This window comes from Canis aureus, chromosome 33 (genome assembly GCF_053574225.1).
Source record: "Canis aureus isolate CA01 chromosome 33, VMU_Caureus_v.1.0, whole genome shotgun sequence".
In the NCBI taxonomy this organism is placed as follows: Eukaryota; Metazoa; Chordata; class Mammalia; order Carnivora; family Canidae; genus Canis; species Canis aureus.
Window position 1 is genome coordinate 12,550,832 of NC_135643.1, and position 24,107 is coordinate 12,574,938.

Genomic DNA, 24,107 nt, shown 5'->3' on the forward strand with positions numbered 1-24,107 from the left:
ATAAACCAAGAGAAGTACCATAGCTTTTCTAACTGAATTATTAAAGAGAAATGTATTTTCAAGACGCTATACTGTCTAATAGCTAAAAGCATACTTTATTCCATCCTTTCACTTAGCAGCTTACAATTAGTAGGTACTTCTATTAATAACTCCTTTATTGAACATCTCAGACCTAGCTCCAGAGTTTTTTAGGAAATGAGAACACTAGTAAGGCAAAAGTCAGGGTCTCTGTCGTATTTAGAATTTGTTATGGGTACATAATTACACAATCTCTTAGGCTAGATATATAACCAGACTTACTTTTAGAAGGATACCACTTGCTTTTTATGATGCAAATCAAATTGCTTGGCCACCAAGGAGACAGGTCATGATTGAGAAGATAACTTATAAAGAAGAGCTAAAGTATAACAAAATATTACTATAATGTAACAAAAATATTAAGACAGTGCATTCTCTTTATCAAATGAAAGCTATTCTAGAAACATGATAGTCTTTTAAAATTCACAAGTATTCACAAATATTATAGTATTAGTATTTTAATATTAAGACAAAATAAAGACTCTTAGGAATACTAAATATGTGATTACTAAATATTTTATATGAAGGATATATTTAAAACTTCAACTTTTGTAGCAATCATTTTAAAATGATTTTCAGAAATTTATCTTAAAATTTAACATCTCCATGACAAGGCTAAAATATTCCTTATAAAAATCAGTTAAGGAGCAATGGCTACCTCCTTCAAATTCTCATACATATTAATGTGAAAAAGCTCAGTTTCTAACAAAAAAGCCTCAAACAGATCACTTACTATCACTTACCAGTGTAGAAAGCTTAAGAGCACTTAGATAACCAGAACATATGGTTTCTGCAATTTTTGCTTTCAAATTTGATCACTATTTTCCAACAGAATACAACACAACAACATGGCCTTCGTGCTTATCCATTCTCTAGTATACTAGATGTGAATAATTATACCACTACTTTAAAGGAATGTGGTTTTAAGCAACATCCTTTTTAATCTGGCAATTAGAAAAATATATTTTCTTTTTCACTCTAACTTGCCACAAATCAGGAAAGAAATGGCTTTTGAAGACTAAATCATTTTTCCTACTATAGTTAGGAGGGAGAACTAAATAATGATTTTGCCTATAATTACAACCTTTCAAAATGAAGTTTCTTCATTCAAAATCATGTCATAATGCAATCAAAAATCAATTTTCTTCCAGTTGTGTAAAATGAACACAATTATTTTAGGACTCAATCTTGCTAATGAGAAAGACAGCACACCACCTACGTTTTAGTCTCAAAGTCACTAACCAAATGCAATTTAATTAATTAGTATTTCCTACATAGAATTTAATGCCCTATTCTCACTCCTTGTATGACAGTCACTAGTCAGAAAAGAATTTTTTTGGCCCATAACATTAGGGTTATCCTATATTAAGTATATGAATTCACCAATAGTCTCAGAAATGACACTTACTAGCAGTATTTCATAATCACTTCAGTATTATTTTAGGGTAGAAAAGGAGGTCCTGGAGTAACTAACATAGAAAGATGGTGGTTACTGAGAAACCACTAGTATTTAAAAGCTTAGCCTGATATTTAAATTTTAGGTGTTCAATATTTAAAGGCTTCATTAGTTTTAACTGAAAAATAAAACCACCTGAAGTGCTAGAAGGATTTTACTGCACTAACCCTGGAAGAGCTGAATGAATCGAGGGTACAATGTTGAGGTGATCACACTCTCTGGCAGCTCCCTCAGAAAGAGCTTCAATAGACTGGCAGCGGAACAGACATCACCATCCTTCCCAAGCTCCACAGGCGCTCCACTCTCAAACTTCCATCGGAGCTGTTCCACCACCTTTACATTGCCATTCACCCTAAAAAGGCCTTCCTGGGTGAGTCCTGGAGGAGGAGAGCAGACACAGAAAATAAATAGAAGTCTGTCACAGGCAGACACTAACTCCAGAGAACAGTGACAACAAAATAAGTAAATCGCGGTGCAGGATTTTCTAAATGATTATCCAGTACTGGAAGATGTTCACATTCTGTAAAAATGCTTTCTTATAATAATCGATTTTCAAACCTACTAGATATCAACTAAAAAGGTCATATAGGATTGTTATAAAAGCTGACCTCTATAAATAAGGTTAGGACACATATAAACAGAATATATGTTATTTTGCAAAGAAAAGAAATTACATTCATATATATTCTGTAATACATGATAGAAACTTACTCTGGGCTCCAAGAGCAGCTTAGTATTTTGAAAACTATTAAAAACAAAACAAAACTAACATGTATGTAAGAAACTTAACTGTATGTGATTACCTTTGTAATAAGAAATACTTTACTAATCACTGAATTCAAAGGGTAAGACTTTATGAGACCATAAGGTAGTATAAGACAACTTCCTTCCCATCAGCCAGTTGAGAGGGGATATTACTGTTGGTGAGGGTCAGCACAGAAGCATCCATAAAGCAGCCTTTGGATGTTTTACACCATGTTTGGCTAAAGCATAGGGAAGATGGGAAGACTGGGGCTGATAAACTGTGAAGCTAATGCAGTTTAAACTTCAGGGCTCCTCATTTATTTAGGCCCTTCCCAGTGCTCTGTTCCTAATTCTTTTTTTTTTGTTGTTCCTAATTCTTATTAATTTTGTATTCTTTTTCTTTTTAAGGGGCCCCATAGGGTCAAGCAGTAGGACACATAACATCTTGATTTATCCTCAACAAAGAGAAGCAAATATATGAACTGAGAAACATGACATCATAAAGGAAGATAAACACATGGAAATGTGGAGTGCTTAAGTCAAAGAGCAATGGGGTAATAAAATGGGAGAAATGGGACAGGGACACAAATGTCGAGTTCAAGAGCAAAGACCTGGTGCGTCTGGCTGGCTCAGTCTGTAAAACATTCAACTCTTGATTTTGGGGTCATGAGTTTGAGCCCCACACTGGGCTTAGAGCTTAATTAAGAACAAAAAGGGCAGACTTTATATGGGAGCACTAAGGAGGAGGGGGAACATAATACAATCAGGGGTTAAGGAAGATCTTGCTAGCAAAGAGAATGGAGAGAGCAGAAAGATGGCTTTCTTGAACCACATTCTACTCTAAGGCAGTAAGAAAGATTCCAGTGGGAAGGCTGAAAAGGAGAAAAAAAAAAAAGATTTCATAACTTAGTACAAAAGGGAAGGAAAAGTTGAAAGGTAATTTTAAGGTTTAAAAATAGGAATCCAGGAGAAAGCACTGTAAAAGATAAGATGAAGTAGGGGTGATGAATTTAATAAGTATCTGGCGCTATGTTACAGAACTTAAAAAAAAAAAAAACAGGAAAAAAATTCAAACACTACCATTACCCTTATGGAGCTTGTAGTGGTAAGTTGCATACGAAATGTGAAGAACATGAACATCAAAAGTTGACACGAATTTTAGCTCCAATTTTGACAAAAGTTTAGGAAACCGGAGAGGATATTAATCAGAGGAGATACTAGTCAGTATGTGTGGTAGGCAGCTTCTTAAATGGCCCTAATAATGCCCATTCTCCTGATATCCACACTCTTGTGTAAGTAATCTCTTCCCCTCGTGTGTGATCTGGATCTAGTGACTTGCTTCTAACCAACAGAATATAACAAAATTACATAATTAGGTTCTAATCTTGCTTTTGAGATTACGTTATAAAAGATTGATGTGCGTCTTACTTGTTTGTCTCTCTCTGGCTTTTCTGGCTTGCTCACTCTGATGAATCAGCTGCTTTTTATTTGGTTAGCTATCTTATGAAGAAGTCCACGTGGCAAGGAACTAAGGGTAGTTTCTGGACAACAGCCGGTGAGTAACTGAGACCCTCAGGTCAACAGCCCACAAGGAACTGAATCCTGCTAACAACCACGTGAATGAGCTTAGAAGTGAACCTTTCCCCCAGTCAAGTACTATTATGGATACAGCCTTAGCCAACATCACAACTGCAGCCTTACAAAAAGGCACAAGACAGAAGATACAACTCAACTGTGCCTAGATTCCTGACCTGCAGAAACTGTGAAATAATAGTTACTTTTATTAAATTTTAAAGATTTTATTTATTTGATAAAGTGCACAAGCATGGGGAGAGGCAGAAGGAGAAGCAGGGAGCCCCACATAGAGCTTAATCCCAGAATCCTGACCTGAGCCAAAGGCAGACACTTAACCAACTAAAGCCACCCAGGCGCCCCTAACATTGTTGTTTTAAATCACTACACTTTGGAGTAATCTGTTACACAGCAACAGGTAAGTAAGATGCCATTCCCTTTAGTATTGCAGAGTATCTGTTATTGAGAGACTTCTTGTTTAACTCATTTTTAAAGCTTTCAAGGTCTATTTCCTCCTTTAGAAGCTTCATCTGTAACTTCAGAAATGTGTACTGCCATCAACAGATAGCGCCCCAAAAATACCACCCATCCTTGGTCAAGGCCCAAATCATGAAAATTTAGAATTCTATATCCCAGTCCTATATCTACCCAGTTTCTGAGCCTGGTTTTGGCGAGCAAATGCCTCTTGGACCGGATCTCTCAGTGTTTTTCTAGCTTTGACCTTAGGTTTTCTTTTCCAACAAGGCTTTTTGACCCTTCCCTCAAATAAATACTTCCAGTTATTCCAAAATAACTGCCCAGCTCCAAGAACTGGCTTTGGTCTTCAAGGTCCCTGATCCCCCTAGCCTTTACTAGTGGAAAGAGAAGGTGTAAATGGAAGTCAATGAAATTCACTTTTTAACTATTTTTTCCGCTCCTTTTCTATTTGTTTAACTCTCTTCTCTCAAAAACATCTATCACTTAAACAATTCTTTTTTTTTTTTTTTAAGATTTATTTTCATTTATTTATTTATGATAGACATAGAGAGAGAGAGGCAGAGACACAGGCAGAGGGAGAAGCAGGCTCCATGCCGGGAGCCTGACGCGGGACTCAATCCCGGGACTCCAGGATTGCACCCTGGGCCAAAGGCAGGCGCGAAACCGCTGAGCCACCCAGGGATCCCCTCACTTAAACAATTCTTATGATATCCAGCGATTTTCAACTTGGGGCAATTTGCCCCTGGCTTTATTATGTTTGGGGGGGAAAAATCCATACGGCTTTTTAAAGGCCCTTACAAATTTATAATATATCCAATACCCATATGAGGCTTACCAGACTATATGACCTTTCAATTTTCCTAATCTAAATTCTTAGGAAATGATGACTGGAAAGGAAATGTTCAGAGGAAGGAAAAGCTTAGCAGGCTTTGTGAAGTTTTCGGAGATTCTCAACATGAAACAGCTACTATTAATGAAAGAATTATATAAATGAAATAACATCTACACCATTGACAGGCACTTTTCTGTACAATTGAGATATTTATTTCAAAATACTATGAAGGCATCATTAGAAACTGAAAATGCCACAAGTCAGGATTTGCTTAACCGGCATACTTTGCCCCAGAAAATAGTATGACAATACATGAGCATATTGTGACACCTGGTGGTAAGAAGAGAGTCCTACACTATTTCAAATTGTGTTATCTCCCAGGATCTTCATGCTAAAGGGAAGGAATCCTGTAACATGGTCAGCAAAATTAGTTATTTTTAAATAGCATAAAGATGATATACCTTATAACTTGTAAGATTTTCCTTCAAATGGGAAAAATTACGTATTTTTCCTTTTAAGTTCAAAGTCTTTTTAAAAGGCCTTCATAGAGACCTTAAACTCCTTCTGTCTTAAAATTCTTTTACAACAGTCTTCCCTCAAGTTGTTAAAGGTCTACATTTATATTAAATATCAAATATGACTACAGTATCTACCCAGGGTTAAATAATATGACCTATCATCTGATACCTGACAGACTGCCCATTGTATCATGCACAGTAGATGTACAGTAAGTATTTGGTGACTTAAAAAAATACAAAATAATTAATGAAATTCATGACTGAAGTAACTTGCCCATGAACTTCATTCTACCCATCAAGACTTGCACAAAGTTTTTGGTTTATTAACATGATAGTTTCAGACATAGTAAGGCATAGTAAGACATAGTAAGGCATATATGTATGCATACATACACACCCCACATATTTATACATTCATTGTCGATGGGCATCTGGGCTCTTTCATAGTTTGGTTATTGTGGACATTGCTGCTATAAACCTTGGGGTGCAGTTGCCCCTTTGGATCACTACATTTAAGAATAACTGATTTTCCATTTTAGATCTCTAGTTAAGAATGACTGATTTATCCCATTAAAATACTTAGCTTGGACGGGCACTGAGGGGGGCACTTGACGGGATGAGCACTGGGTGTTATTCTGTATGTTGGCAAATTGAACACCAATAAAAAATAAATTTATTATAAAAAAAATACTTAGCTTGCATTACCTGAATATATGCTATTAAACTCTAACTATGGGTAAGAAGAGAGAAAAGGAAACTAATACCTAATTCAAATTTTGCCAAAATGTTCATACAATGATGCTGTAAATTTAACTGGTTCAACTCCTATAGAGTTGATTATAAATCCACATATCCGGGCAGCTCTGGTGGCTCAGCGGTTTAGTGCCGCCTTCGGCCCAGGGTGTGATCCTGGAGACCTAGGATCGAGTCCCACGTCGGGCTCCCTGCGTGGAGCCTGTTTCTCCCTCTGCCTGTGTCTCTGCCTCTCTCTCTGTGTCTCTCATGAATAAATAAATAAAATCTTAAAAAAAAAATAAATCCACATATCCTTAACCCAGATCTAAAGATACACAATGCTCCAAATGACACATGTGAAAGGTTAGTCACTGAATCATTGCTTACAGACAGCAAAAGACTGCACACAATTCAGTATTCATCAGCATGTGACTGCTTGAAGAAATGAAACACGTATATAGTCAAACAGTGTGTAGGGGGGGAAGAAAGAATTACATGAGTAAAGCTTTTTAATGCAGTATGGAAAGATCTCCACAATATACTACTAAACGACTTTTTAAAAAGATTCCTAACAGTGTGAATGGTATGCTATATTTATGTTCAAAGGGAAAAAAGAACATATGCATATATGATTATATATTCATAAAACATCTTTGTAAGACTGTATCAGACACTGGTGAAGTAATGTTTCTGGGAGAGGAAATGAATGATCAGGCGACAGGTTTTGGATGGAGAGATTTTTCATTGCATATCCTCCAGTATTTTGTACCACATAAGTATATTAACTATTCAATAATTTTTAAAACTTAAAAATGAAAATGATTTTACATAAGAGTAACCTCAAGAGGCTAGTCATTATTGGATAAAAGATCAGAACACTGACTATGCCAAAACCAAAATATTTTAGGTAGTCACACTTTGGTATCCAAATTAATAATACTGAATAGCCCTATTTAAAAGATTACATGAATTACCTAGAGATCCATTTATACCTAAATCAGTAGGATACAGTTTTATTCAATATTGAGTGTTTTTGAGTCCTTCAAAGCTCTAACAATATAATGTGGCTTCAAGACCTCGTAGGCCAAGGTCCCATCTTCCTGCCATTCCTGTATGACCCCTTTTTTGTTTAATCTGTATAAAGTACTTTAATAAACACAGAGCTCTTCTCTAAGACTCTTACCTGTCTGCAGTTTATCATCCTCTAAAAATATGGAGATAGCTCCTATGAAGTAAGAATGCAAGCCTGGCTCTCCAGCTTTCAGAACAAAATATCATTTTGTCCTCTACATACCTAGTAACCCGAGCAAATAGTTGTTTTTTCAGTTAACATAAAACACCTGACCCTCTGAGGGCTGAACTCCTTGCTATCACAAGTTGACTCACATTCCTACAGAGGAACAGATGTACTGTGCTTCTCACGTATTTCCAATGAAGGATTCTTCTTAGCTGACGAGGTGGAGGGGAGGGAAGGGGAATGGACTCGTAATCATGGGAAGATAAGGAAGCAACCCACACAAAATACAAATGCTTCTCAAGTCTCAAGTTTTACCTTTAAAAACGCCTACCAATTTTAAACTCTATTTTGCAATGAGTCTTTTGTGTAGAAATGTTGTTTTAGTATAGGAAACAATGAAAATTCCAAGCTTTTCCCTCGGAACACTTCCTTCCCAAACCTTCTAAAACTTACTGAGATTTATTATGTAGTTTGGGGTTTTCCTATCATTTTGCCCTAATGTGAATGCATGTAGGGGAAATGGAAGAATTTTCTCTCTACTTATCCAGGTTTTTAAATAAAATCATAAAAAAAGCTGTGCTATAAGATATCTCTTAATAATAATTTATCTTATCATTCAATGAATTCAATTATTCTCTAATTGTTTTACATACTTATGTGCATCACTTCAAATGGAAAATGATCCCCCCAAATAGGCTATATATCATATATATATATTTTTTTTAATTTTTTTTTTAGTATCCCTACTGAGCTTATGAAAGTAATCAAGGCATCCAGGAAGTTCAGGATTGACCTCAGCTGAAAAAGATACCCCCAAAATGTTACCCTAAAAATTACTATCAGCTGGAATTTAATGACTCAAGAGCACTATTGTTAGTGCTAGTTTTCCAAACTAAAAACCTCAAGGATTAAATTGATTGGTTCATAGTAAACAGAATAGTATTGTCAAAATCATATTAGGCAGTAATAATGCTCTTAATGGTCTTTTCAAAGGAAAAGGCATCTTACATAATTTGATATTCTAATTAAGGTGTTTTAGGAAATATTCTAATACATCATGAAGGAGTGAGTTCACACAGAAACCTTCTTGTATGTGGGAGCTACAAACACAACAGAATGAAAACAGGACTTACCATGCTTTGTCAAGTAATCCACTAGAGTCCCCACTATAGCTGGAATGCCGTTCTCTGTGAGCCCTTGCTGCTGGAGGTCTTGGAGGCTGACGCCAAATAACTTTTTATAGGAAGAATTTCTCTGCTCATTTAGTGGCACTGCCACTATCTTTTTCATGTCTTCTTTCAGCCGAACCGCTGCTTTACTTTGCTTGAAAGAACATAACCAAGAAGAGCAGTCAGTCATATTGACCACAGGAGGCTGCATAGTTACAAGACAAACCTGAATTGGAATGTAGGCATCTGGAGGCCCATAGGAGTGGTCTTCACTTATTTTTACTTCAATGCAACTCAGTACTACTAATATCTCTCACATGTTGCTCAGCGTCATGAATGGCACATACGGATAGAATAGTTAAAAGGAATGAAAAACGAGAAACCTAAAGCCACAACTTAATTGTAGCTAAGGAAGAGAGGAAATACACTGCAGTATCTAAGATAGATTATTACAGTAACCAGGGGGTGGGACTCACAGGTACCTGGTCAACAGGAAAATAAAACACTCCTAAGATCATTGAAACACCATGCAGATCCTAGAATAAGATTTCTAAAGATGAAAATGTATCTAGATGCCATTTTAAGGTAACTTTAATTTGGAGTCTTAGACAAAAAAATGTATATGAGTAGAGTGAACATTTGTTTCTCTGATTTAATTACATCTGTGAATATCTCATCAGTATTTGGCACAGGAAATCAGCTCAATTCTCACTGAAGTTCAAAATATTCCATCTCTGAAACAGCAACATTTCAGGTAGTCACAATTTAAACATTTCACAAGACTGTACATATTATAAGTAAAAAAATGCAGCTTACATTTAAGTTATTGCCACAATGAAAAATCCATACAAATATTTCTTTTAATAGAAATTGGTATCCTAGGAAGTGTTAAACTATATCAAAATTTATCTTTTATAACTGAGGGATTTTCTTTTTAAAGCATGTGTGCTATATAAATGTTATATATCCGTAAGTCTAAACACTGAAAAGCTGGGAAAATGCAAACCATTTTAATTGGGGATAGAAGTGGTAGATTGGGGGAAACTTTCACTCTTTGAGAATGAATGTACCAACCAACGAAAGTGTAAATATTACAAGTGCAAGCTGATGTAGCTATTACCATGTGAAAATAGAAACCTTACTTCCAGTTTAGAATTGAGGAAGCAAAGATCAGAGTTAAGTAATTTGGCAGAAGTCACAGAACTGGTAAGAGTTTCATCCTCCTCTAGGTTCATGTTTCTCTCCCTAAGTTAGATTTATATTAATGTCCTAGAGCAGTTTATATACAATTATAATAATATACTACAATCAACTCTATAGGACCTGAGATAATGACACAATGTTAATCCTACAATCTTGATTTTGAGTAGGGTCCCTGTATTCTCGATCTGATTTTGAATTTTACAATCTACAGAATCAGACCAACTTCCATTGAGATGTTTGCATCTTCTGGTAGGTTATATTTTCTTTTTAAGATTTTATTTATTTATTCATGAGAGGCAGAGACATAGGCAGAAGGAGAAGCAGGCTCCCCATAGGGAGCCTGATGCAGGACTCAATCTCAGGATCCTGGGATCACAACCTGAGAAAAAGGCAGATATCTGCTCAACCACTGAGCCACCCAGGTGCCCCCGATAGGTCATACTTGAAAACCAGATTTTTCTAGTGAAAATTCAGCAAATGTAAAGTTACAATAGAGATTTAGCATCTATTAATATTATAGATAATACTACAGATTTAGTATCTGTTAATAGTATAATATCATAGTGTTAGCTACTATAGAGTAGTAGTAGTATAGGCAATAACTATGATCTGTTACGAAATTATGAACTTATTAATTAAGCCAAATTTATAATAGCAAATAACTTTTTTGTGGGGGTTTAAAAACCTATGAATACTTGTAAATACTTTCAAAATGTAGCATTAAAAACAGCTGGCGATATAAGGTTAAATCTTACACATTTTATCTCACTTCATTTTATCTTCTTACAGAGACAATACAGCATAATGTTTTGGAGCATGCACTGTGGAATCAGGCTTTCTGTTTCAAGTTTCATTCTGCTCTAATTAGCTGTGAACCCTGGACAAGTCACTTGACTTCTCTATGCCCAATTGTGAAACGGTGATGCTAAGAGTTCCTATCTCATAGAAATATAGAAGACTGAAATGAATTCATATACATAAAGGAATGAGAAGAGTACTTGGCATACTCAGTAATTATGGATTGTTATACATTATTACAACCATCATGATCATCACCATTATCCTTCCAGGAAATTACTCTGATTTCTTCTTTAAAAAAAAAAAATGGAGATATAATGTGTCTAGACTAAAGTTTGCTGTTTAAAAAGGTATCATGGTGGTCAAGACATACTAGTTGGTAGTCTGATGATCTAATTATTCTCTCTCATCTCTTAAAATATGCAAGAATGACTGAATGACAAAGATAAAATAATTTTGTATATATGTGCCATGATTCCTTAACTTTTTATTAGAAAGTCAAGGTTTCCTTAGAAATCCTGTCTATGCTTGAGTTTAACACCTTGAATTAGTGCTCTGTTGACAGCCCCTGCTTTTCACTCTGTCCTTTAGTCAGAATGGCAGCCAGTAGGTGTATCTCCTGTCAGTAGACAGTATAGATAAGCAATCTCCATGTTATAGATGAGAAAGTTTTCAAGTAAGAGACAGGCAATGGACCTCACAGAAGTTGAAGTGACTACAAATTAAACTACCTGTTTACTCAATATAGAGCCATACTACAAACAAAATTTATATGCAATCATAATAAAAGAACAGGAAATCAGCTCAATTCTATTTTTTAAATTGGTAACTGGTATGACATTTTAAAAATAAATATTAAAAAAAACCCACAATGAAACAAAACAGTTATATTTCTCAAGACATCACAATCAATTTGTCAGTGACCACAAATACACACTATAAAGTGTTGCTCACATCTAGCCTGGTTGGTGAAGAGATCAGCTAGCAGGAAGCAATGAGATGTCACCAGTAGTTTATGCCTAAACTACTAACTACACTACTTCAGTAGTTTATACCTAAATTATTAAAAAATATATAGCAGCTTACAATAAATATAATGATCCCTTCTGGTAAGTAATAAAAGTTAAATAGTCATGGAAAAATAACTATAGATAATGATATATCATTACTTTATAAATGTCAGTATCTATGGAATTTTACCTTTTAAAACATACATCTTACCTTTCTTGATTTATAAAATAAGCTAAAAATAATGGCTGAGGTATTCGGAGTCAAACTTAACTGTTTAAACTTTGGTTTGTGTATATTCCCATCCATCATTTCAGTTTGAAAACTGGTGTATATGTGGTGTGCTTGTGTACACATGTAAAGGCAAATAGGTTCCTACATTTATAAAAGACAGGGAATCTTGGGATTTTACCACTAAAACAATCCTTAGGGGTCAATTCAATGCTTATACTATTACTTTAGGAATAAAGATACCAGGCTCCCAAAACTTACGGTGCACTCAGTGAAAAATGGCCAAAACTAGAGCCCATATCTCTTGAATTTTATACCAATACTAATTTTTATAATTAAGAGCTGGTGGCCTTGTTTTTTTTTTTTTTGTTTTTTTTTTACAGCTTTATTTTTTTTTACCAAAAAGTAGCTTAGATAGCCAACAAACTGCATGCACTGGGACTAATGCATGCAATTATTTGTTGGTTTGCAGTCACCTAGTCTTCACTTCCCCACCTTTTTTTTTTTTTTTTTCTAGTGACATATCCTGTCTTTATGCCCTTGTTGTGAATAACTCTGTAGGGACTGCCAATGAAAAGAACCACCCTGTCTCTAGCAAGAACTGGTCTCAGGCTCCCTACCAGGTCAATCAGACCTTTCTCTCTTTCAGGTCACTGACGCCTGAGCAGATTGTCACAAGCACAGCAAAAGGCTAGAGCTAATTGGTTCCAGCTGCGATATTCTCACAAGCTGTGAATGAACCATTAGATTAACTTTTGCCACCTGCATTGTTGGAGCTGCCCAGACATTGGTGCTTCAGCTGTTCTTTCTATGTGGTGAGTCACTCCATAACCTGCTACTAGTTTCTTTGGGCTTAAGGTAGCCAGAATTCATGTCTGTTCTGAGACAGACAGATACACACACACACCCAACTGATAAAAGTACCTTGAAAAATAAAATAATCATCAGGGTATATAAAAAGCCAGGATTGTAGAGAAGAGAAAGTCAGAAAGATGATGGCTAACTTATAGGGAGTAAGTTTACTATGTTTGTCATGGCTTCAGATACTTCAGATGACTTCACTTGTTAAACCCTAGTAAAGAAATACTATGAAGAAAGAGCCTTCTGAGATCCCCATTTACAGAGGCACAGAGGATCTAAGTAATGGGCTCTCTAGGTCACATCAAGGATGTGTGTAGCCAAGAGTCACACCAAGGCAATCTGAGTGCAGATGGCACTCTGAATTCTGCCTCCACAAAGGATATGGTAAGAACAAAAAGTGCACACTGGGCCATCGAGTGCCCCTGTTAGAAATGAGGAAAGTCACATTCTTGTAAAACAGAAAAAAAGGATTATTTACAAGTTTCTAGATCACTTTAAAATAAAGTCAGTTATGCTCAGAAGCAGCATCAATGTTTCTAATATTAAAACCTGAAAAGAACACTTTAATCAATTCTGTAAGTGAGATGAGTTTCAGAAGCCTTGAGTATTTTGATAGCTAACATTTATTGGGTGCTGATTTTGTACCAGCTCTGTTGTATTTTAAAATTAACATCTTTAAATTTTAAAGCAATCTTATCAGTAGGTATGTTTACTATTCTCCTTGGGACAAGGAAACTAAGGTCCAAAAAGAGAATTTGCCTGAGTTTACACAACAAGTAAGTTTTAGAGAATGTAACCCCCAGGTGCTCTGGCTCTGTCGATTGAGCTCTTAACCATGACAAAGTACTCTATTTCCAGAACCTTTAATACTGGTGGTTCTATATGGGCCCAACACTACATGCAGCTCTTTGTTTGCAGAGCTTAATACGAAAATCAATTTGAGACTACAGAAATCAATAGCTTGTATTTCCTTAAGGCAACCTTCCAAGAATTTAAGTACCGGGATTTTAAGGTCCTTTGAAGAACAATCAGGTTACACTGCTGGTTAAATTCAGAACTGTGGGCCTTAAAACTCTCTGGAACTGGGGCTAGGACTAATACATCTAACCAGGAATGTGGACATTAGAAAGCCACTCTACCACCAAATAAAAGGAGTGCAAGGAAAGCACAAGATAAACCTGAGACTTATTCCAGAAAGCAAGGAAATAGTCAAAGACTAAGGGGATGTGTCCAAAAAGACCTGTGGGCCAGATTAAATGGGCTTCTACTGACCAAATCTCCAACAGGTGGAGCACCAGGAGTAACAACAACTGTAAGTGATTATAATATACTGTGTAAATAAAAATGAGATTTAGAAAAGAGGGCTTTTTTAGCATTTAGAAAATGCTGCAACCAGGTGATGCCTGGGTGGCTCAGCGGTTGAGCGGCTGCCTTTGGCTCAGGGATCAAATCCCACTTCAGGCTTCCTGCATGGAGCCTGCTTCTTCCTCTGCCTATGTCTTTGCCTCCCTCTCTCTCTCATAAATGAATGAATAAGATCTTTAAAAAGAAAAAGAAAATGCTGCAGCCAAATGTAAGAAGAATAACAGAATAAAAAAAAAATCACTGGGGCGTCTGAGTGGCTTACTGGGTTAAACATGTGTCTTTGGTTCAGGTCATGATCTCAGGGTCCTGGGATCAAGCCATGCACTGGGCTCCCTGCTCAGCAGGGAGCCTGCTTCTCCCTCTCCCTCTGCCCCCTGCCTGGGTCCCCCCTTCATGTGTGTATGCAATCTCGTAAATAAAATCTTTTTTTTCTTAAATAAAATCTTTAAAAAAAAAAATCAACTTCCACAAATCATTTAACAAATGACCCTATCAAGCATTATCAATGGACACTAAAACATCAAGTGAAAAGTTGATGGAGAACAGGATCCTCACAGCATTAAAGATCACACATGGTTTTTTCAAGGCGGGGGGGATCCCTTCCCTTACAATCGAAATATGGGTATATTCACCTTAACTCAAAAAATCAAATTTATCTTCATTTATCAATGAGATGACCTGACATCATGTACTCCTGATGTAATATGCAAAACACCTCATTTACAAGGTATTCTTGCCACAAATGTTCAAACTGATGCAAATCTAGCCTCTAAATCTAACTTACAGTTTACAGGAGATACAGCTGCTAAAAGAATAAGTGAAAAAGACCATGAGAAAACAATCAATCTAGACAAATGAATGAGGGACATTCTAACTGACAACTGGCCTGGACTCTTCAAAATATCAATATCATGAAGGAAAGACTGATTCTAGATTTCAAAGAAAATACACAAACTTTAAATGTAATATATGAATCTTGAATGGTTCCTGGTTTAAAAAACAAAAAGCCTTGTCTCTTTGAGACAATTGGGGAAATCTAAGTATGTGTTGTATATTAGATGGACTTTTTATAAATGTTTTTATGTATAACAACATTGTATAAGATCTAATTTATTTCACTTGTAGTGTGCTCCTTATTATGAGATGCATGCTGAAGTAGGGGTAGAGTATCTTCATATACTGTAGAATTGAATACAAAGTATATTCATGTATATCTGTGTATATGTATATATTTATGTATATGCTATATATATACACACACATACACACACACACATATATATACACACACACAAAGAAAGATATAGACTGGACACAAATAGAGTAGAACGCAAATTTTTAAATTTAAGTGGATAATACATGAAATGTTCATTTTGTTATCCTTTCAACTTTTATGAATGTTTTGTATTTTTTTTGTTACTAAAAATTGGGAAAAAGATAGGAACCTCTCAAAGAGACTCCCTACGAACAAAGAGTAACACCATTTTGACAGCACAATTAGGAGGGAAAGGAATATATTCTAAATTCCAATTAAATTAATGGTGGTAACTGTTGGATTATTCTTACACAGAGACCTAGACAATCATATTAACTTGGATAGGGCTGGGTCATTGGGAAAGCACTCCATCTGAAATTAGGGTACCTGGGTTTGAAAACTTGTTTTGCCACTGACTTGCATATTCTCAACAGGAATGCTAGCCTCTGGTCAAATGTGCAGCTTTGGAGAGGGGCAAAGGCAACAATAAGAGTGATCCATGGTCTCTGTCTAGCCATAACAGCTGAATCAACTTAGAGGTCACTGGCAGGACAAGTACTGCAGCCAACTCATCATCACTTTCAGCCTGTTGACCTTATAAAATTTCTCATCTACACCATGATTGGATCCTCATCTATTAAATGCCACACCACCACCTACTTTATAATTTTTTTAAAGATTTTATTTATTTGAGAGAGAGAGCCTGTGGACAGAAGGAGGGGATGGAAAGGGAGAAGCAGGCTCCTCACTGCACAGAGCTCTACATGGGGCTCGATCCCAGGACCCTGCGATCATGACCGAGCCAAAAGCAGCTGCTTAACTGAGCCACTTAGGCACCCCAACACCACCTAATTTACAGTGTTATGAGAGTTTAATAAGATAATGAATGTTGAAGTACCTATCACAACCAGAAGAGAGTCAATGATGAAAAATGTTAAAAATTTCTTGGGGGAAACCAATTCTTTCAAAAGACACTATGACAGAGTTTGTAGTTATTTATTAATAGGTCATTTTTCTCTTCACCATTAACAGAACTCTGATTTTGTTTGATAGGAACCAGTTAAAATATACTACCTTCCTTGTAGCATTATCCTTGTAGGATGGCCATATACCTAAATTTGGGCAATGAGATATAAATGGAAATTGTGAGGATCACCAGAAAAAATTCCTTTTATTAAAAGGGAGGATAACTCATTCTGATACCCATATCCCTGTTCTCTGCTGAGATAACAGATATAAGGCCTGGTAGCTATCTTGTGACTATGTAGCAATCCAGAAACTAGAAGCTAAGCTTCTACTTTTTTTTTTTACTAGGCCAGTAAAACGGGGGGGGGGGGGGGGGGAATTATACCCTGATAACATCATAGAGTTCATTCAGAATACCTATCTATAGACTTTTTTTTTTTTCTTACATGGAAGGCAAAAAAAAAAAATCCAGTTTCAAATAATGCTGTCAGAATTTCAACATTTATTGAACATGTTAAAGAAATAAGAAGCACTCTATAAATAATTTTTTCCCAAATCTAGCTCATTAATTTTAAAAGCAAAGCATAGGGGTATCTTATTAGTTATCCTTACATAAACATGTTGCAGCATCTCAATATCTATAGCTTTGTAGATTTAAGCAATTAAATCTAGCTTAAAGATTAAGCTAGAATCCATGGATAATGAATCCAACAAACTGCATGAAACATTCTATTTTTAGAAAGCATAAAGATGGCATAAATGAATGGAAAGATGGCCCATGTTCATGGATCAGAAGAATATTGTTAAAGTGTCCATATTACCCAAAGCAATCTACAGATTCAATGTAATCCCTATCAAAATTCCAATAGCATTCTTCATGGAAATAGAATAATTCTAAAATTTGTATGCAACTACAAAAGAACCAAATAGCCAAAGCAATCTTGAAGAAGAACAAAGCTGGAGGCCTAATTTCAAACTATACTGCAAAGCTATAGTAATCAAAATAGTGTAGTACTGACATTAAAAACACACAGATCAATCTAATAGAATAGAGAGCTCAGAAATAAATCTACAGATACTTGGTGAATTTAGAACAAAGGAACCAAGAATATACAATGAGAAAAGGATAGTCTCTTCAATAAGTGATTTTGGAAAAAGTAGACAGCCACATGCAAAAGAATGAAACTAGACCACTATCTTATACAATACACAAAAATTAACCCAAAATGGATAAGACCTGAAACCATACAACTGCTAGAATAAAACACAGGCACCAAGCTCCTTGACATCACTCTTAGCAATGATTTCTTTGGATTTGATACCAAAAGCAAAGGGAACAAAGCAAAAATAAGTGGAACTAAACCAAACTAAAAAGCTTCTGCTTAGCAAAGGAAACCATTAACAAAATAAAAAGGCAACCTAATTAATGAGAAAATATTTGCAAATTATATCTGAACAGAGGTTAATATCCAAAATGTATAAAAACTTCATACAGGGCACCTGGGTGGCTCAGTCAGTTAAGCATATGCCTTTCTTTGGCTCAGGTCATAATCTCAGGGTCCTGGGAGCAAGCCCCATATTGGGTTCCCTGCTCAGCAGGGAGTCTGTTTTCTCCCTCCCCCTCCTCCTCTCCCCTCACTCGTGTGTGCTGTCTCTTGCTTGCTCTCTTTCAAATAAATAAAATCTTAAAAAAAAAAAAAAAGAGTTCATACAGCTCAAGAGCAAAAGCAAAAAACAAAACAAAACAAAATCTGATTAAAAAATGGGCAGAGGATCTGAATAGACATTTTCCCAAAGAAGTCAAACCAATGGCCAACAGGTATATGAAAAGATGCTCAACATCTAGTCAGAGAAATGCAAATAAAAATCACAATGAGGTATCACCTCACACCTGTTAGAATGGCTATTATAAAATAGAGAGAAGTGCTGACAAAAATGTGAAAAGGTAACTCTTGTTTCCTTGAAAGGGAATTTAAATTGGTTCAGTTATATGGAGAACAGTATGGAGGTTCCTCAAAAAAAAAAAAAAAAAAAAAAAAAAAACTGTAACCGAACAGAAAAAAATTGAATAAGGAAATGATGCCAAAGACAAGCAATAACAAAATATAAATGTGACTTTATCAAAATTAACAAGTCTTATGCATTAATAGACACTATCAACAGAGTGAAAAGGCAATCCACAGAATAGGAGAACATATCTGCAAATCTTACATGTGATAAGGAATTAATATCCAGAATATATGAAGAATTTCTACCACTAAACAACCAAAAAGCTCCCAAACAACCTGCATCAAAAATGGGCAGAAAGTTGAATACATATTTCTCCAAAGACAACAAATGGTCAATAAGCACATGAAAAGATGCTCACTATCACTGGTCATTAGGGAAAGGTAGATCAAAACCACCATGATCACAAGCAGTAACCTCTTTGACATCAGCCACAGCAACTTCTGATATATCTCCTGAGGCAAGGAACACAAAAGCAAAAATAAGCCACTGGGACTTCATCAAAATAAAAAGCTTCTGCACAGTGAAGGAAAAAATAAACAAAACTAAAAGGCAATCTACAGAAGATATTTGCAAATGACATATCTTGTAAAGAGTTAGTATCCAAAATCTATAAAGAACTTATCAAACTCAACACCCCAAAAATGAATAATCCAATTAAAAAATGGGAAGACATGAACAGACATTTTTCCAAAGACGGCATACATATGACAGACAGACACATGAAAAAATGTTCAACACCACTGATCATCAAGACAATAGAAGTCAAAACAATGAGATATCACCTCATACTTGTCAGGATGGCTAAAATCAACAATGCAAGGAAACAACAGGTTTGATGAGGACATAGAGAAAAGGGAACCCTCTAGTACTGTTGGTGGGAATACAAACTGGTGCACCCACTCTGGAAAACAGCATGGAGCGTCCTCAAAAAGTTAAAAATAGAACTATCCTACAAGCTAGCAATTGCACTACTAGGTATTTACCTAAAGGATACAAAAATACTAGGTATTTACCTAAAGGATACAAAAATACTAATTCAAAGGGATACATGCACCCTGGTTTTATAGTAGCATGATCTACAATAGCCAAATTATGAATACATTCCAAGAGTCCATTGACTAATGATTGGATAAAGAAGTGGTATATGTATATATACACAATGGAATATTACTTAACCATAGAAAAGAATGAAATCTTGTCATTTGCAATGACGTGGATAGCACTAGAGGGTACCATGCTGAGTGGAAAAGTCTTTTGGAGAAAGACAAATACAATATGATTTCACTCATATGTGGAATTTAAAAAACAAAACAATGAGCAAATGAGAAGAAAAAGAGGGGAGCAAACCAAAAAACAGACCCGTTAACTATAGAGAACAAACTGATGTTTAGTGGGAGGTGGGGGGGGGGTAGATGAAACAGATGATGGGGATTAAGGAGTGCTCTTGTAATGAGCACTGGGTATTGTATGGAAATGATGAATCAATATATTGTACACCTGAAACTAATACAACATCGATATTAACTGGAATTTAAATAAAAACATTTTTAAAAGATTCAATGTTAAAAAAATTTAAAACAGACAAAAAAAAACCTCCTACATCAGAATCATTCTGCAATGAAAACAAAACAAACCCCAAAATGAGATACTGCTTTACATACATTAAGGTGGCTATAAAAAAACAAATCAAAAAATCAAAAAACAAAACGGACGTGGAAAAACTGGAACCTTCATTCACCCCTGGTGGTAATATAACAGTTGTACAACACTATGAAAAACAGGTGGTACCTCAAAAAGTTAAATATAGAGATGCCTGGGTGGCTCAGTGGTTGAGCGTCTGGCTTTGGCTCAGGTCATGATCCCAGGGTTCTGGGATTGAGTCTCACATCGAGCTCCCTGCATGGATCCTGCTTCTCCCTCTGCCTATGTCTCTGCTTCTCTCATGAATAAATAAATAAAATCTTTAAAAAAAAAAAAAGTTAAATATAAACTTCCATGTAATCCAGCAATTTCACTTCTGGATATATTCCTTAAAGGCAAAGATGCAGATACTTAATATACCTATGTTCATAACAGCATTATGCATAACAGCCAAAAAGTAGAAATAATCCAAATGTTAATCAACAGATGAGCAAAATGTGGTATGTATATATTCAGTGGAATATTATTCAGCTTTATAAAGGAATGAAACTCTGATACATGCTATAACATCAATGAAGCTTGAAAAAAGTATCAAAGTGAAATAAACCAGACACAAAAGGACAAAAATTGTATGTTTCACTTATGAGATACCTGGAATAGTCAGAAACCTAGAGACTAGAAGTAGAACAATGGCTACCAGAGACTGGGAGTAGGGGGTGGGTGGGCAGTTATTTAATGGGTACAAAGTTTATGTTAGAGAAGATGCAAAGTTCTAAAGGAGATAATCATAATTGTTACACAATATCATGAGTGTACTAATGCCATTGAATTGTACATCAGGGACACCTGAGTGGCTTAGTGGCTGAGTGCCTGCCTTTGCCTGAGGGCGTGATCCCAGATTCCTGGGATCAAGTCCCACATCAGGCTCCTTGCGTGAAGCCTGCTTCTCCCTCTGCCTATGTCGCTGCCTCTCTCTGTGTGTCTCTCATGAATAAATAAATAAAATCTTTTAAAAAATGAATCATACATCAAAAAATGATTAAAATGGCAAATTTTGTTATGTATATTTTAAAAGTTAATGAATTGATTACAATGATGAAAAGATACCACAAAGCAGAAATGCAAGCATGTAGGGAAGAGACAATCAGTCTATAAGAGTATGTGATGTGGAAACTGGCAGAATTGTGAAAGGAAGGAAAAGACAAAAACATTTCAGAAATAAAGACTAAATTATCAAGAGTATAAAGGAGAACAGAAACCATTAACAGCCCAGCAAGGGACATAGAAGACATAAATGAGAAAAGTAGACACAATGAAACATTAAAAAAAGAATGACAAGGATTTAAGAAATAACTACAGAAATCAGTTTAATGAGCTCCAATATATGTGTTACTGGAGTTTCCAAAGAAGAAAACCAAATACTGGTATAGAATATTTAAAGAAGTAATTTAAAAAACTTTGTTTCAACAGAAGCCCTGAATCTACAAACTGATTAGAACAGCTCACATGAAGATATATTCTAGGGAAATTTCTAGACTGACAATAAAGAAGAGTCCTTAAGGCAGCCTGGAAAAATCATGTCATAATAAGGAAAGAAAATAAGTAGCTTCAAACTTACAGATTGCAGTATTTAACATCAGAAGACAACAAATAAGACTTTAAAACATCTATGGGAAGACTGCATGAGCCAAATTTAATAACCAATCAAGCTGTCCTTGAACCTTCCTTGAGAAAATTACCAGAGAACATACTTTAACCAATTAATAAATAGCTGGGAAGACTTTGATGACGTGATAAGCAAATGATTTTTTTAATTTTAAAAATTAATAATTTAAAAAATGAACCATGTTATGTGAGGAAAGAATGAAGAACCTCGTATAGTTATACTCAAATGAGAAGATTGGGGTTGAAAAACTTCCAGATTTTAAAAGAGCAGCCATGTGGTTCAGAGGACAAACCAGAAAGTGACTGGTAGTTATCCGGAGATAGAATTTAAGACATACAAAGAAGAAATGATAATCACTTCTAAAGATAAAATAGATTTTCTCAGGAGGTGGTGAAGATCATAGTAATCAAAGGTAGGCAAAAAAAAAAAAAAAAAAATGTAATACCATTTGTCATCCTTTCTACTCATGAAAATTTTTTTGAAAAGAGAAAAAAGAAAAGAAAAAAAAAAAAAAAGAAAAGAGAAAAAAGAAAAATAAATAAAAAAAATAAAAATAAATAAAAGAAAAGAGAAAAAAGTATGGGTAAGAAACAGTGGATGTAAACTGATTTAAATTTCTGGAGGGAGGAAAAGCTGAGGCCTCTTCCCAGGCTGTGCTCCTTCTACCCTGGTCTCCAAACAGAGGGGAGGGGCAAGTAACAGTGAGCAAGACTCTTATACAACTGGGACCTCTAGATAGTCCCAGTATACTGTTGGCGGGAGGGAGGGTGCGTGGAAGAACACTATGAAACTAATGCCAAGACTAATCTGTTTTCATAAGTTCATAAGTTTATAGGCTCACAGAAAAACTATAAGGCATAAGCAAACATAGTACATGTTTAGTTCTGAGTTATGGAATCTCATTTTTTCCTTTTTACTTATTTCCTGAATTTTATACACTAGACAGGTTATCACTATTATAGCAAGAAAAATGAAAAGTTAAATTTCCTATATAAAATGAAGTCAAGACCTACTGCTGACTTCCAGTGAAAGAGTACAGGGATCTAACAAGTCCTTTCCTAAACAAAACAATACAAAGCTGGACAAATTGTCAAAACAATCATTTCAGAGATCTAGAAACTGACCAAAGACAAAAAACAAATTGAAAGACACTTATTCTTGAAAAGCTGATGAAGTTTGGTGAAGAATAAACTGTGGCACTCTTGCCTGAGCCTACTCCCAGCCCCTCTTATCCCCCTAGCGGGGTTGGCACAACAGTAATGAAACTGGCAGCTTTGGTTCTGGCTGAATTGGTCTTAAACACAGGACAAAACCCCTACTCCCAGTGGGTCGTGTATCTGACAAAGGACTTCTAAGAGTTCTTTTTATATATTATGGATACAATTCAATAAGAACCAACAACTCCATAAAAACAAAAATGGGCAAAAGACATGGACAGACATTTAACCAAAGATGACATACAAATAGGTATAGGTCTATGAAAAATGCCTAACATTATTAGTCATTAAGTAACAGCACTACAAGTTCACTAGAATGGCTTTAATAACAAAAGAGTAACAATATCATATGCTGACAAGGATGTGGAGAAACTGGGATTCTGATATTGAAAATAGGCATGTAAAATGGTTTGATCGTTTTGGAAAATATTTGGCAGTTTCTTAAAACATTAAACATAAATTTAGCATATGATCCAGCAATTCCACTCCTAGGTACCCATTCAAATGCAGCATTATTCTTAGTAGCTGGAAATAGCCCAAATGTGACATATCAGATAAAGGGCTATAAAGATCTATAAAGAACTTATCAAACTCAACACCCAAAAAACAAATAATCCAGTCAAGAAATGAGCAGAAGACATGAACATTTCTGCAAATGCCATGAACATGGCATTTCTCCAAAGAAGACAAAGGGCCAACATACACATGAAAAAAATGTTTCACATTACTCAGCATCAGGGAAATACAAATCAAAACCACAATGAGATAGTACCTCATACCAGTCAGAAAGGCTAAAACTAACAAGAGGAAATAACAAATGTTGGTGAGGATGTGGAGAAAGGGGAACCCTCGTACACTGTTGGTGGGAATGCAAGCTGGTGCAGCCTCTCTGGAAAACTGTACAGAGATTCCCCACGAAGTTAAAAATAGAGCTACCCTATGACCCAGCAATTGTACTACTAGGTATTTACCCCAAAGATATAAATGTAATGATCCAAAGGCGCATCTGCACCCCAATGTTTATAGCAGCAAAGTCCACAATAGCCAAACTCTGGAAAGATCCCAGAT

At 35.6% G+C, this 24,107-nt stretch overlaps 1 protein-coding gene across 7 annotated transcripts in view; it reads right to left on the minus strand.

Moving 5' to 3' along the window:
• Positions 1–24,107, minus strand: part of FAM13A (family with sequence similarity 13 member A) — a 336,858-nt gene that overhangs the window by 275,150 nt on the left and 37,601 nt on the right. For 6 of the 7 annotated variants that reach the window (XM_077882856.1, XM_077882855.1, XM_077882852.1 and 3 more), the window contains exons 2-3: positions 8,783–8,972; positions 1,702–1,911 (exon numbers count right to left, since the gene is read on the minus strand). In XM_077882856.1, the coding sequence (XP_077738982.1) occupies positions 1,702–1,911; positions 8,783–8,939 (367 nt within the window). In that variant the 5' untranslated portion in view covers positions 8,940–8,972. Of the gene's footprint in view, positions 1–1,701; positions 1,912–8,782; positions 8,973–24,107 lie in introns of those variants that run through there. The other variant, XM_077882857.1, reaches the window with a different exon arrangement.